This window comes from Psammomys obesus, unplaced genomic scaffold, assembly GCF_907164565.1.
Source record: "Psammomys obesus unplaced genomic scaffold, mPsaObe1.curated_primary_1811, whole genome shotgun sequence".
NCBI classification, from domain to species: Eukaryota; Metazoa; Chordata; class Mammalia; order Rodentia; family Muridae; genus Psammomys; species Psammomys obesus.
Window position 1 is genome coordinate 14,835,405 of NW_026585504.1, and position 13,122 is coordinate 14,848,526.

The following is a 13,122-nucleotide window of genomic DNA, read 5'->3' on the forward strand; positions in this document are numbered from 1 at the left end:
TATTCTTCTGGACTCTTTGGGGACCAGGTACAGAAATGTTACACATACATACATGCAGGTAAACAATGATACCCATGAAATTTAAAAAAATTAAATTCAGCCTGATGATACCCATGAAATTTTAAAAAAATTAAATTCAGCACATCTGTAATCCCAAGTGGATCTTTGTAGGCTAGCCTGGTCTACAAAGTCCAGAACAGCCAAGGCCACACAGAGAAACCTTGTCTTAAAAAACCAAAAAAATTGAAATTCTTAAATTTCGAAAAAAATATAATTTGGGAGGCTAGAGAGATGGTGCCGCAGTTAATGACACTTACTGTGCAGCCCTGAAGTCCAGAGTGTGACTCCCAGGGCCAACTGGATCCCAGATGTGTCCCAGGCACTTCTAACCCCTGATCTGAGCAAAACCGAAAGAGGAGGGCCACTGAGGCTAGCTAGCTTCCAGCCCAGCTGAGAAATGTGATCCCCAGGTTCAGGGAAGACCCTGCCTCAAAAAAAAGCCAGGAGTGATAGAGGACACCCAACACCCATTCTAAATTTCACACATATGTACAGGCATGCACACATAAACCTACATGAATACAGACCCATACCACACACACATACACACACACACACAAGTAAACAAGAAAATAGAAAAATAGTCATTTGGTAGGATGTGGATTACATGCCTTAACGTGTAATGTATGCCAAGCACACTGCAGTTTCAGTTACTTAAGGGGCTGACAAAGGAGGATCACTTGAGCCCACTACTTGGAAGCCAGTCAGATGACAGACGTGTACCAACAAAGCAAGCAACAAGCCAAACAAACCTAAAAACCCAAATGAAACAACAGTAACAAAAGAGCTACTCAAAAATCCAGTATAAATAAGGAAACAAAGATGAATTTCTTCCATTACCATTCAGTGGAAGAGAATAGTTGAGTCATGACCTCATGATGGCGTTATCTGAGAGGCCAAAGCTATACAATCGTTGTGCTTATAAAGTACAGTTGACTACGTCAGGAACGGGTTGGGAGGACTTGTTTTTTGTTTTGTTTTTCTTTGTTGGTTTTTTTTTTCCTCTTGCTTGTTTGCTTTTTTTTGTTTTGTTTTGTTTTGTTTTGTTTTGTTTTGTTTTGCAAGACAGAGGTTCTCTGTGTAGCCCTGACTCTCCTGGAACCCACTCTGTAGACAAGGCTGGCCTCGAACTCACAGAGATCCACCTACCTCTTCCTCCTAAGAGCTGGGATTAAGGTGAGTGCCACCACCACCTGGCAGGAGTTATATATTTATCATTTATAAATAAATTATATATTTATAAGTGATATATTTATATAATAAGTTATATAAGTTAAATAGGTTATATAGTTATTATTTGGAAATTGAAAGCGTCCAGACAGAAATGAAAAGGTGACAGGGGTCAACACATTTAAATCTAGTCACTCGGGTGCTGGATAGAAGCTTTGATTGTAGCTCTCAGTATCAGGAGTGGAGTATGCTGTTATAGACTTCGGGAACTCCAAAGCACGTAACTGAAACTCTCCATCTTTGCCCGATTTCCATTGCCTGAGTATGCAAGCATGAGGGTGTGTGCACATGAATAAATGCCCATGTGGGTCTCTCTTCTATGAGATTCAGACCCCACAAATGTGCCACTGAAAGAGTCACATCAAATGCTGAGTCGCCAGCACTGAGAGTCTGTAGACAACCTTGCTCACAAGCCGAAGGCAATTTATTTAACAGAGAGCGAATGAGCATCTGCTTTGTTCCCGGCATTATGCTGGGAATGAAGAAAGACCAGTGAAGTTATCTGATGGAAACCTCACTTTGAGGTTATTTGTAATCTGGCCAACGAGATAAAATAGAGAGGTTAAATTACAGAGAGCTTAATCTAGTGCTCGAACATGTAGGCGATCGGAGTGGTGTTGACAGCGCAAGTGGGAGGTTAGCGTGACCCAGACCAGTCAGAGAAACTTAAAGAGGAAGGCGTATTGAGATCGCAGGTAGCTCGGATACCCGGTGAAGTGGCCAGGGTGGGGCTGGTAGTTAGAGCAAGGAAGGGATTAGGGAAACACGAGCCCAGGTCCTGGCCCGACTTTCCTCTCCCTGTGATTTCACCTCTCTAAGACTCAGGTGTGCCGTCTTGTGTTTCATGCTCTATGTAAGCAGCTCTGCTTGGCACCATGGTGGCTCACGCCTATGGTGCTGGCGCTTAGGAGGCTGGGGCAGGAGACTAGCTGGTGGAGTAAGGCCAGCCTGGGCTAGAGTGAGATCTGCCTCAAAGACCAACTTCTCTACCCCAACAAAAATAAAAATGAATAATAATAAAAGGAGGCAGGGCTGTAACTTAGTGTGCTTGCCTAGCACAGGTGAAGCCCTGTGTTCAATCTCTAGTTCCCCAGGAAGGAGAAAAGTCCTTGCCCAGGACTCCTGATTTGAATCTTGTGCCTATATGGAGACCTTGATATTACTAAACATATGTAGAGTTGAGCTGTCTTTTAGCCTTCCCACTATGTCTCTCTAGTCAAGGACATCATCATTTCTGTAGGTATTGGCCATGAGGTCAAGCACTGTCTAAGCATTTTCTCACTTAATCCTCTCTAGGATCCTATGCTTTTTTTTTTTTTTTCAGCTTTAAAGATGCCACACCTTAAGCTTAGAGAGGTGAGGTCACATGGCAAGGAGAGGAAAGACAGGCCAGGACTTGGGTCCATAGAAGAAGGAGCCAGGGCTGTACCTCAGTGGTAGAGTGCTTGTCTAGCATGTACAAAGTCCTGAGCTCAATCCTTAGCATTACAGCAAGAGGAGAAGGAGGAGAAGGAAGATGAGGAGGAGAACAGCCCTGGGTTTGTCTCTAGCACCACAAATAGCAAAGATTGGATTTGGTGGCACATATCCGTAAACTCAAGGCCACCCTAAAGAGCCTAAACTAAAATCTGGTAATAAATACCCAAACTGAAAGTGTAAAACACTTTCTAAGATGATAGCAGCATGTGTGGTTCGCCTTTACAAACATTTGGTATTTTACTCGGGGAGGGAAAGAGGAAGAGAAACTCTACTTGCCCTTCTGTGGCTTCATTCTGTCCCACTGTAATAAACCTACTCCCCCCCCCCCCCCCAGTCCTCTCAAAGGCCATGATGAGTTCAAGCAAGAACGTGTCAGGATAAATCCATCACTATGCTCTACAGACAGGCAAGTGTGGTGCCCCAGGCAGAGCACACAGCCATTATGACAGTGTGTGTTGAAGTCAGAAATCGTTAGAGTGGGCATCATCTATCCATCCATCTGGCCACCCACCCATCCATTGATCCATGCGGCAAGTGTTTGCACAGTGGGCCTTGCCCTGCGCTGTTGGTGGCTGTGCAATGGTAAAGATGAGCAATGTACTTTTTGCCCTTAGGAAGGCTGACTCATAAACAGGTCAATACAACCATGTGTTGGGGTGGGAAGGGGCCCATCGGGCCACAACTATCAAGAGTCTATGCCAGCACTGACACTTTGCGTGGCCGTGGCTGGCTTCATCAGCGAGGGAAAGGGCGGAGGCTGCTTTCTGCTCTCTGCCTGCTACCCTGCCTTGACATGCTTGTTTGCTACTCTGAGTAGCATCCGCCTTCCTGACCACACTTCCAGCATAAGCATGCCCACACAGAGCCCCACGCTTGCCACACTTCTGTCTCGTGTTCTTCAGTGGCACCTTTTTTTTCCTGTCACCTCTTTGAGGGTGTCCTGTGTAACCTCTCCTTCCGTCCACGTGTCAGGACGGCCCACTGCTTGCCTTAGTGTTTTTGGCTGTTCTGTTTTGTTGGCTGTGTTCATATCTGCCACTCAAGGGAGAATTCAAGATTTCCTTTTGGGCTTCTCTCCTTTCCAAACACATCCAGGGGTGTCCCTCTTCCCCGACCTGGAGAGGCGTGTGTCAAACTATTAAGAAGGCTCCTAGCCAAGACTGCTGGCTCAGACCCGTAATCTCAGCTGCTTCAGAGGCTGAAGCAGGAGGATTACAAATTCAAGGTTTGCCTGGGCTACAAAGTGAGTTAAAGGGCAACCTGAGTAACTTAACAAGACACGATCTCAATATTTAAAACAGAAGAAGCAGCCTGAACTGTAGTAAGGTACTCACTTGGTGTGTGCCAGACCCTGAGTTCAGTCCCCAGCACTGCAAAAAATAATAAGAAAGTTTGCATTGGGCTTATGGCACATAGATGTAAACTCAAGGCCAGCCTGGGCTATACATAAGACCCTGTCTAAATAAAGGAAAGCCTAAACTAAAACCTATTTTAAAACTAAATATCCAAACTTACAAAAAAAAAAAAAAAAAAAATAAATATATATATATATATATATATATATATATATATATATATATATATATATAATTCCTGTCCCAAGGAATGATCTGCAGAGATAGCCATCATCATTGTTTACTATAGGAAACCCATTAAGTTTCTAACCATAAGCACCACTAGAAGAAATAATATAGAAATACAGCAAATATAAAATCACATGGGAAGATGTGCTTCAACTGTGAATTTGCTGCTGGTGGGTGGACTTAGCAAAGAAACCACAGCTTGAGTGAGAGCCCTGTGTCTTGCTAGTCATGTGACCCTGGCCAAGGTAGTTCATTATTCTCAGCCTCTGTCATCAGAACAGAAATAAAAATAGCAGATAGCACCCAGAGTTCTCTCGAGGACAGTGAAGGTGAAACAGCCAACATGGAGCCTTGACGTTTGGATACCAGCTATTATTATTAGTCTTGACCAAAGGCAGGTCAACACTGATGGGCACCAGGAGACAGGCATCCTTGGAGTATTAGTGGTGAGCTGGGATGAGGGTTCACACACTTGAAAGAGAACAGAATGGGGTTGCAGTAGAAAACAGTAAAAGAAGTTATCTAGCCAAGGAAACAAATAGCCACTGGGAATAAAGAAAACATTCTGCCTCTTTTCAAAATGTTTTTTTTTTAAACCAGGTACACACTCTTTTTCTAATCCTGTGTTACATAGATATACATACATACATACCTACATGCCCTCCTCTTCCAGCTTGATCTCAGATGCTTTCCTAGAGAGGTTTCTGACATAATATTGCCAAGAATAAAAGGGAACGCCAAGTGACAGAAACCCTTGCCCAACAATCTGATAGTCTCAGCAATGATCCTAATGACAAGAAGAAACAGAATCCCAGCTTTTTGTTTGAAGATGGGAGACCTGAGACCAGGACAGGAGTGAGGCTGAGTCAGGTCCCAGTCTTGCCAACAGAGAGATGTGCCGGACCCACCCTGCTGACATAGACAGCAGATATGGTACCTTGCCAGGCTCTGTCTTGGCTCCAGCAAAGCTACTCAGTTCAGCCAGTATCCTAACCTTTGCAACAGTCAGGGAAAAGAGATGGAATTGCTATCAGCCCAAACAGTCCCTGTGTGGTCCTACAGGTACCGAATGGATGCTTTCACGAGATCCAGGAAGCCCACTGGATGATTTCAGGATCTCTGTGGTGGTTTCTCTGTCTTTCTGCAGTGATGAGGTGCCTGGGCATCCCCACCCGCGTGATCACCAACTTTGACTCCGGCCATGACACAGATGGGAACCTGATCATAGATGAATATTATGACAACACAGGCAGGATTTTGGAGAATATGAAGAAGGATACCGTCTGGTGAGAGACAACCTCTCGCTCTATTTCTTGGACCACAGATCTGAGCCCAAACCATAAGCAAGAAGTAGGACAGGACTTGCTCATAGTCTATTCCCTCCCCCCACCCCCACCTCATTCTCCTGCTTCCTATCCTGGGTTGAGAACAGAACACAAAACTCTTTTTTTTTTTTTTTTTTTTTTTTTTTTTTGGTTTTAGAGTCCTCACATCATCAAAGCTGTTGGGCTAGGATTAAGGTCCCTCCTTGTCTCTTCCTTCTTCTAATAGCCTAAGTGTCTGACCACAGAGGCCTAATATCTCAGTTGTAGACATGGCAAAGACTAGGACTACCTCTGTGGGACACACACACACTCAGAGGGAGAAGAGAGAGAGAGAGAGAGAAACGGAGACAGACAAAGAGACAGAGAGAAAAGAGAAACAGAGAGAGAGGAAAGGGGGCATGAGGCCCCTCTGAGGGAGCCTGGAGGAGTTTTAACATTAGTAAGCATGAAGCCTTCACTCTGTTCATACCCTCGGTGGAGGGATGATCTCTTCTGCAGGCAAATAGAGGCTCACAGGAAGAAAGCTTGTCGACACTCTGACCACATAGATGGCTTAATCCTGCTGAGTCTTTCTTTCTATAGCCAGTTCACTTGCTTATCCTTCTTGATCTAGAAAGGATCTAAACAGGGTGGCCTCCGCCTTAGCTGTGTGTGATGTTGACTCCCCTGGCTTCTTCCTCAGGAATTACCACGTATGGAATGAGTGCTGGATGGCACGCAAGGACCTCCCTCCTGGGTATGGAGGCTGGCAGGTGCTTGATGCTACACCCCAGGAAACTAGCAATGGTGAGACCTCCTAGAGGGAAGTCAGGACCCAGCCCCTGTCTGGCACAGCACATACTACCCACCGAAGCTTCCCTCCCCAATTCTCTTCAGGTCTCTACTGCTGCGGCCCTGCTTCTGTCAAAGCCATCAAAGAGGGAGAAGTGGATCTCAACTATGACACGCGCTTTGCGTTCTCTATGGTGAACGCTGACTGCATGTCCTGGCTTGTCCATGGAGGGAAGGAGCAGAAGCTTTACCAGGACACTGCTACTGTCGGGAATTTCATCAGCACTAAGAGTATCCAGAGTGATGAGCGGGATGACATCACAGAAAGCTACAAGTATGAAGAAGGTACAGCCAAGTAGCTTTACTGAGAGCCCAAGTCCTAGGGGAGTCGATGGCCTATGCCGGGCAAGACCCAGGGTCGTTGTCTCCTCAGTTGGCCAGTTGTAAGGACCCAGTTAAGGGTGTCCCCTGATGCCTCACTTCCCCAGCCTTCCTCCAGTATGGGTGTATTTTCTGCCAACAGAACCAACGTGAGTCTCCCAGCTTCCCTCAAAATTCACCCTCCAACTGAAGAGGGCAACTTAGTAAACTCTCCTCTACTGGTTGGTTTCGTTTATTTAACTTATCATTTAATTGACTGTATTTGGTTGAGCATGTAGGAGACGGGCCACACCACCAGCCAGCGGTTTCACTTATGTCAGGCCAGTCAGTGTTTGCCCTCATGGGGCCAGCAGGGTCAGAGGGTGATGTCAGAGACTGGCAGTCCTGTCAGGGGCTTCTTCCAATCCAGCAAGGCCAAAGGAGAGATCGTGTTGGTCAGGTGTAAATGAACTCCCAGAACAGCTACCTGCTAGACTGACTTCTGGGAAGTCAAGCACAGATATCCAGCCATGATGATCAGGATCTTAATGGCCGAGCCATTGATACATCCCTGTATGGATTTTGAAGCCCATTAATGTAATACCTACCACTCTGTATTTTTATTCAAGGTGACTTTACCTATTCCAGGTACTTTTTGGTTCATATGGATTGTTTTTGTCCCCCTAGGTCGGTGAAAAATTCCATTAGTGTTTTGACAAGTATTCCATTGGTTATGTAAATCAATTTGGGTTACATGAACATTTTTGGCCGCTTCTTTCATTTTTACTAGTTCACAGTTGTAGCAAACAATATGAAAAAGAAAACCAGGGTTTATTATTGCATTAATATATTGACTGGATTTTTTTTTTTTTTTTTGTCAAATAAATAGAGAATTCTACTTATATAACCATCTCCTCTTTTTTTAACTTAGTACAGGAACAAACAACAGTGACTCTTGATGCTTCCAGGGGGTGTGAACCATACAGAGGGGAGGTGGCAGGTTTCAGGGCACATGCTTTTTGGGATCCTCATTCCCGATCCTAGGGCCTGATGGGACAGACATGCATTCTGGTGCTCTCTAGGAGAAGCTCCTTGTAAATGGGAGAGAAGAGAGGAACTAATTTCCAGAAATCAGCAGGGCTCCCAGCCAGAGTGGCTTTGCCTCTGATGCCACCAACCCCTGGAATCTCAGGGCACAACTCCCAAAGCTGGAGGCCGAGGAAGGAACAAGAATGGATAAGGGTATCCGGGTAAGAGTGACCAAGGCCAGAGCCTGACTGATAGTCTGCTGAGATAGTGGCCTTCCAGGGACACACATAGCAGGGGAAAGAATGAGAGTATGGCCTGGTAGGGCCCATGGGAAAGACACAAGACTAGTCTGAGGAGTCTATGAGGTAGAGTACAAATCCACCAGACTGAGGGATCGGGGTGATGGAGGAGTGGCCTCTGTGGGAAGGACTCAGACCATGGGCTGAGCTATCTTGAGAAGCTGGGAGGTGCCTCTCAGAGGCCAGGATCCTGGAGCCTTCCCTTCAGGACCCTCCCTGGCTTCCCTGAGTCCCGGGTGCAGCCCTATGGGAGGCCCAGGAAAGGATAATGGGAGTAACAGGCAGGGGAGTAGACAGGGTCTGCCGAGGTCTTCACCTGAGGGTAACAGGATGGCGGTGGAGCTGATCATGCACATGAAGACAATATGTGTACTGTCTGGGTTGTAACAGGCACTAGCAGCTATTTCTGTGGCCTTGCCTCAGCTGCAGGAGTAGAGGGCACATTGGGTCCTCAGACCAGAGGTTCTATTGGCCTTGGATAGGTCATGGTCATATCCCATAACCCCATCCATGATGGGAGGGCCTGGATATAACTCAGATGGGGCAAAGTTGTGGATAGCCAGGGGCACATTCCATTGGCCACCGGCAGGGGCAAAGGCGTAGATCCTGCTGGGCGTGATAGAGTACCCATAGGCCCCTGGGGCATCTGCTCTCCAAACTCAATGGCACTCCATGCTGTGGAGTTGGTCAACTTATAAGAAAGGGAGCCTTCCCAGCCACCTCCCGCTCTGTCACTATTCTCTTAAAGAAGTTCTCGTGGGACACTCGGTCTCACAATCCTTCATCGGATAAAACAGCATCTCGAAGGACTGCATTCCTCCCATCAGACACAAAGATGGCCCATTAAGGGAGAAGGCAGATGGTGCCTTTCTTGGTCCCTTTGAAGGCCTTTTGCACGTTCTTCATGTCATTCAGTGTAAGACCCACAGGATCACAGGACGTTAGGATGTTCTTAGTGTTGTTCATGGTCACTCCCACGGCCTCTGAGTGATTCTTTCAGCCCGTGAACATGGAATGCCTTCCCACTTTTTGTATTCCCTTCAGTTTCTCTCATCAGAATCTTGTGCTTTTTATTAATGAAGTCTTTTACTTCTTTGGTTGAATTCGTTCTTAAGTATTGTTTTTTTTCTTTCTTTCTTTCTTTCTTTCTTTCTTGAGGGACTAAATAAAAATTAGATTGCTTTCTTAATTTTTATTCTGATAGTTTACTATTATTGAACAGCAATGCAACTTGGCTTTTTAAAGATTTATTCTATTTTTATTTATGTATCTGTATGTGCATGTATGTGGGGGTAGCTTTGGAGGCGAAAGGAAAGTGTTCTGTTTCTTAGAGCTGGAGTTACAGGTGGCTGTGAGTCCCCCTGACATGGTGCTGGGAACTGAGCTCTGGGCCTGTTTGGAATAGCAAGCACTCTTAACTGCTGAGCCTTCTCTCCAACCCCCTGAAAGTAATTTGTATAAGCTGATTTTTGCATCTCGTAGTTTTGTTGGTGGAAGTGCTAAGGGCAGGGTGTTCAGCCAAGGCTTACTGCTGGGTCAGCCTGGTGCATGCTAACCTTGTATCCTTTCCTCCCAGGTTCCCTTCAAGAGAGACAGGTGTTTCTAAAGGCTGTACAGAAGCTAAAGGCTGGAAGATCGCAAGGGCCCAACCAGGCAGATGCGAGTCCCTTCAGCTCTGCGCCGCCAAGGCAGGACAGTTCTAGGAGCCTGGACACACCTTCCCTTCAGCCCAGTGATGTTGTCCAGGTCTCTCTGAAGTTTGAGCTGCTGGACCCACCCAACATGGGCCAAGACATAAACTTTGTCTTGGTGGCTGTCAACATGTCACCTCAGTTCAAGGATCTCAAACTCAACTTGAGTGCCCAGTCCCTGTTGCATGATGGCAGCCCCCTAGCCCCATTCTGGCAGGACGCAGCTTTCATCACACTGTTCCCTGAAGAAGGTACATGCATAGCTCTCCCGCAGCCCTTCCCTCTTCCTTTCCTACTTCTCCCTCCTCCCTCCTTCCTCCTGTTGACCCCTTTAATACACCCAAGGAAAGCAACCTGCTTATCGGCAAAAACCTGAGCTTTGGAGTCATCTAGACTTTGGCTGGGACCTCAGAATGGCTCCTGTGTTGCCTCTCTTAACTGCAGTTTTCCCATCTGAGAGGTTAGGTTCTGCTTCAGCAAACCTTGGCATACATCATCAGCTCCCTCTTCTCCACAGAAGAGTCATCAGATCCAAGTCGGGTCCAGTGGCTTTCTCAGCCGTTCTCACTCCTCCCTTCTTGTCTTCTCTCCCCAGAAAAGACATACCCTTGCAAAATCCTCTACTCTCAGTACAGCCAGTACCTGTCAACAGACAAGCTAATCCGAATCAGTGCCCTGGGTGAGGAGAAGAACAGTTCGGAGAAAATCCTGGTGAACAAGATCATCACCTTGACTTACCCTGGCATCATGATTAATGTAGGCAAAGAATGGTCTCTTAAAAACAAAACAAGGTTCCTGGGTTCCCTGAGCTCTGGATGGGAGGCAGTCAGGCCTGCTCAAGAGGACACAGCTTCTTTACTTCTTCTGGTTCCCCCAGGATGGGGCAGCTTATGACAGGTCTTCATCTCCTGGTGCTATCAGAGGCCTTTCGTGTGAGTCCTTGAGCTGGAGCCGTGGACTCAGACAGCCTTTCTTGGGCTGCTTCCTGTGTTGGCCTTCCAGGCGCAAACATGAGGAAAGAATCAGAGGACAGTGGCTCAGTGGAGGCCAACGTCCACCTCCAGGTCAGGTCAGATTTGATTTGCCATTTTCTGGCCATGTATCCTTGGGCAACCCCCCCTAGGCCTCTGCTTCTTGAAGTGTCAAAAGAGGAGAGTAGATGACAGGGCCTCTGTGGCCTTTCCAAGTAGGAAGGGGTTCAGGGCTCGCTCTTTGCAGTGCTGTCTGCAAGGTCTAACCCATCTCCTGGATCCCCTCCAAGTGAGGTGATGAGGTCCCTTGACAGCTAAGCACCCCTAAGTCTCGAGTAGACTTAAGTAGCATGCTAGCAAAGGAGCAAATATGTTGAGGGAAAGTGAAAAGAGGTGGGAAAGGCCTTGCGTTTCTAGGGGCAGCAAATTAGGAGATACGAGAAACCCAAGGTAAGTCAGGGCCAGGTGGAAAACTGTCGTGCAGATGCCTCAGTGCCCTCTCCAGGCTGGTGAGGGACTCTTTGCTGTCAATGTAACAAAACAACAAAAACAAAACCAACCTGGGGGGTGGGGACAGGCATATTGATCACTGAGGGAACTCAGGGAAGGAACTCACAGAATAGGGAACCAAGGAGTGCTGACTACTGGTTTCCTCCCATGGCTTGCTCATCTTGCTTTCTTATACAATCAGGACACCTGCCTGGGGGTGCGACCTCTCACAGTGACCTGAGCCCTCCCACGTCAGTCCAGGAAACGGTCACCCATGGGCCAATAAGATGAAGGCAACTCCTTAATTGATGTTCCCCCTCCTCCTGTATAACTCTAGTGTTTATCAAGTTGGCAAAAAAACAACCAGCACAGGGACCAATGTCTCAGTGATGAACTTTGAGCTTCTTGGTAGAAGGAAAGTGTAGGGAGGTACCTTTATAGATATATGTCTTTAGGTATGGAGGCCAGTGAGAATTTCTTGTGTCTGTTCCTTGTTATTGCTTCAACTCAAAATAATCCCTAGGCCAAAGCAGCGTATTTGGGATGGTATGCTCTGACACCCTACAAAGCAGTTCTGCGCATTAGCATTCAGTGAACTGGGAGTTGCTGACTGATCTCTTGCTTCGTTACCTGCTCTGGGTCTCTGCTTAGGTTCTTGGAGCTGCCTTTGTGAATCAGCCACTCACTGTCCAGGTGATCTTTTCAAACCCACTCTCGGAGCCAGTTGAGGACTGCGTGCTGACCTTGGAAGGAAGTGGCCTCTTCAAGAAGCAGCAGAGAGTTCTGTAAGTGCTGGGAGCACTCCACTTCCCTCTCGTCGTTTCCTGCCCCTAAGCCCTAAGCCCTAACACAGGATGCTGGAGAAGCGTCCAAGAAGTGAAAAGGAAAAGGTTTTCTGACATTCTCTATTCTCTGTTGCAGCATTGGAGTCCTCAAACCCCATCACAAAGCCAGCATCACGCTGAAGACTGTCCCTTTCAAGAGTGGCCAAAGGCAGATCCAAGCTAATCTGAGGAGCAATAAGTTTAAAGACATCAAGGGCTACAAGAATGTTTACGTAGACATTGGCTTATAAACTCCGGGACAGAGGCTGGAGAGATGGCGCAGTTGAGAGCGTGCTTTTGCAAAGGACTTGGGTTCGATTTCCCAGAACCCATACGGTGGCTCACAACCATCCATAACCCCAGTTTCAGCGGATCCAACCAGCACACACATGGTACATATACATGCATACAGAAAAAAAAGAAAAAAGACAACATTCATACACCTAACGTGAAAATAAATATATCTAAAACATTTTTTAAAGAAAAAAATAAAATAAACCCTGAGATGTGCTGGCAATATGGTTTTAAAACAAGGCTTCACCACACTGTGACATCAGCAGTGAGGGAGATGCCAGAGACAACTAGTGATTCCAGCTGTTTACACAGCCTGCCAGGATGATCCAGCACCCCGGGATTTTATGGTATCTGTACAGAAGTGTAACTTGGCACAGAGGTCAAGGGAAGACAGGCTTGGCAGCTTTGCTCTCGTGATGACTTCACAGTGTCAGCAAGCTTCATTCCTTGCTCTCATCTCCTTCACCTCCAGTAGGCACCACTTTCTCTTCAGAGCTCCCAGCTGCCCTTCAGTTGCTAGGAGTTTCCTGTTGTTTCAGTGTCTGAGCCCATTTACTCACTCAAGAAGTATTTCTTGAGTGTCCAGCGTATGACGACGCCACTCTGAGTTTCAGAGACAAGACATCAGAGAAAGCAAAAGCCCGGAGCCTACATTCTAGGGGAACGCGGGAGACAGTTACTACACATCTTGACAGGTGCCGACCCCATTGCAAGTCA

The 13,122-nt window shown here is 46.7% G+C and overlaps 1 protein-coding gene across 2 annotated transcripts in view; it reads left to right on the plus strand.

The window, feature by feature from the left end:
* Positions 1–12,362, plus strand: part of Tgm5 (transglutaminase 5) — a 34,020-nt gene extending 21,658 nt beyond the window's left edge. For both annotated transcript variants that reach the window (XM_055604110.1, XM_055604116.1), the window contains 7 exons: positions 5,500–5,638; positions 6,360–6,463; positions 6,554–6,793; positions 9,713–10,078; positions 10,423–10,583; positions 11,939–12,072; positions 12,209–12,362. In XM_055604110.1, coding sequence (XP_055460085.1) covers positions 5,500–5,638; positions 6,360–6,463; positions 6,554–6,793; positions 9,713–10,078; positions 10,423–10,583; positions 11,939–12,072; positions 12,209–12,362 — 1,298 coding nt within the window. The remainder of the gene's footprint in view (positions 1–5,499; positions 5,639–6,359; positions 6,464–6,553; positions 6,794–9,712; positions 10,079–10,422; positions 10,584–11,938; positions 12,073–12,208) is intronic.
* Positions 12,363–13,122: the final 760 nt, after the last annotated feature.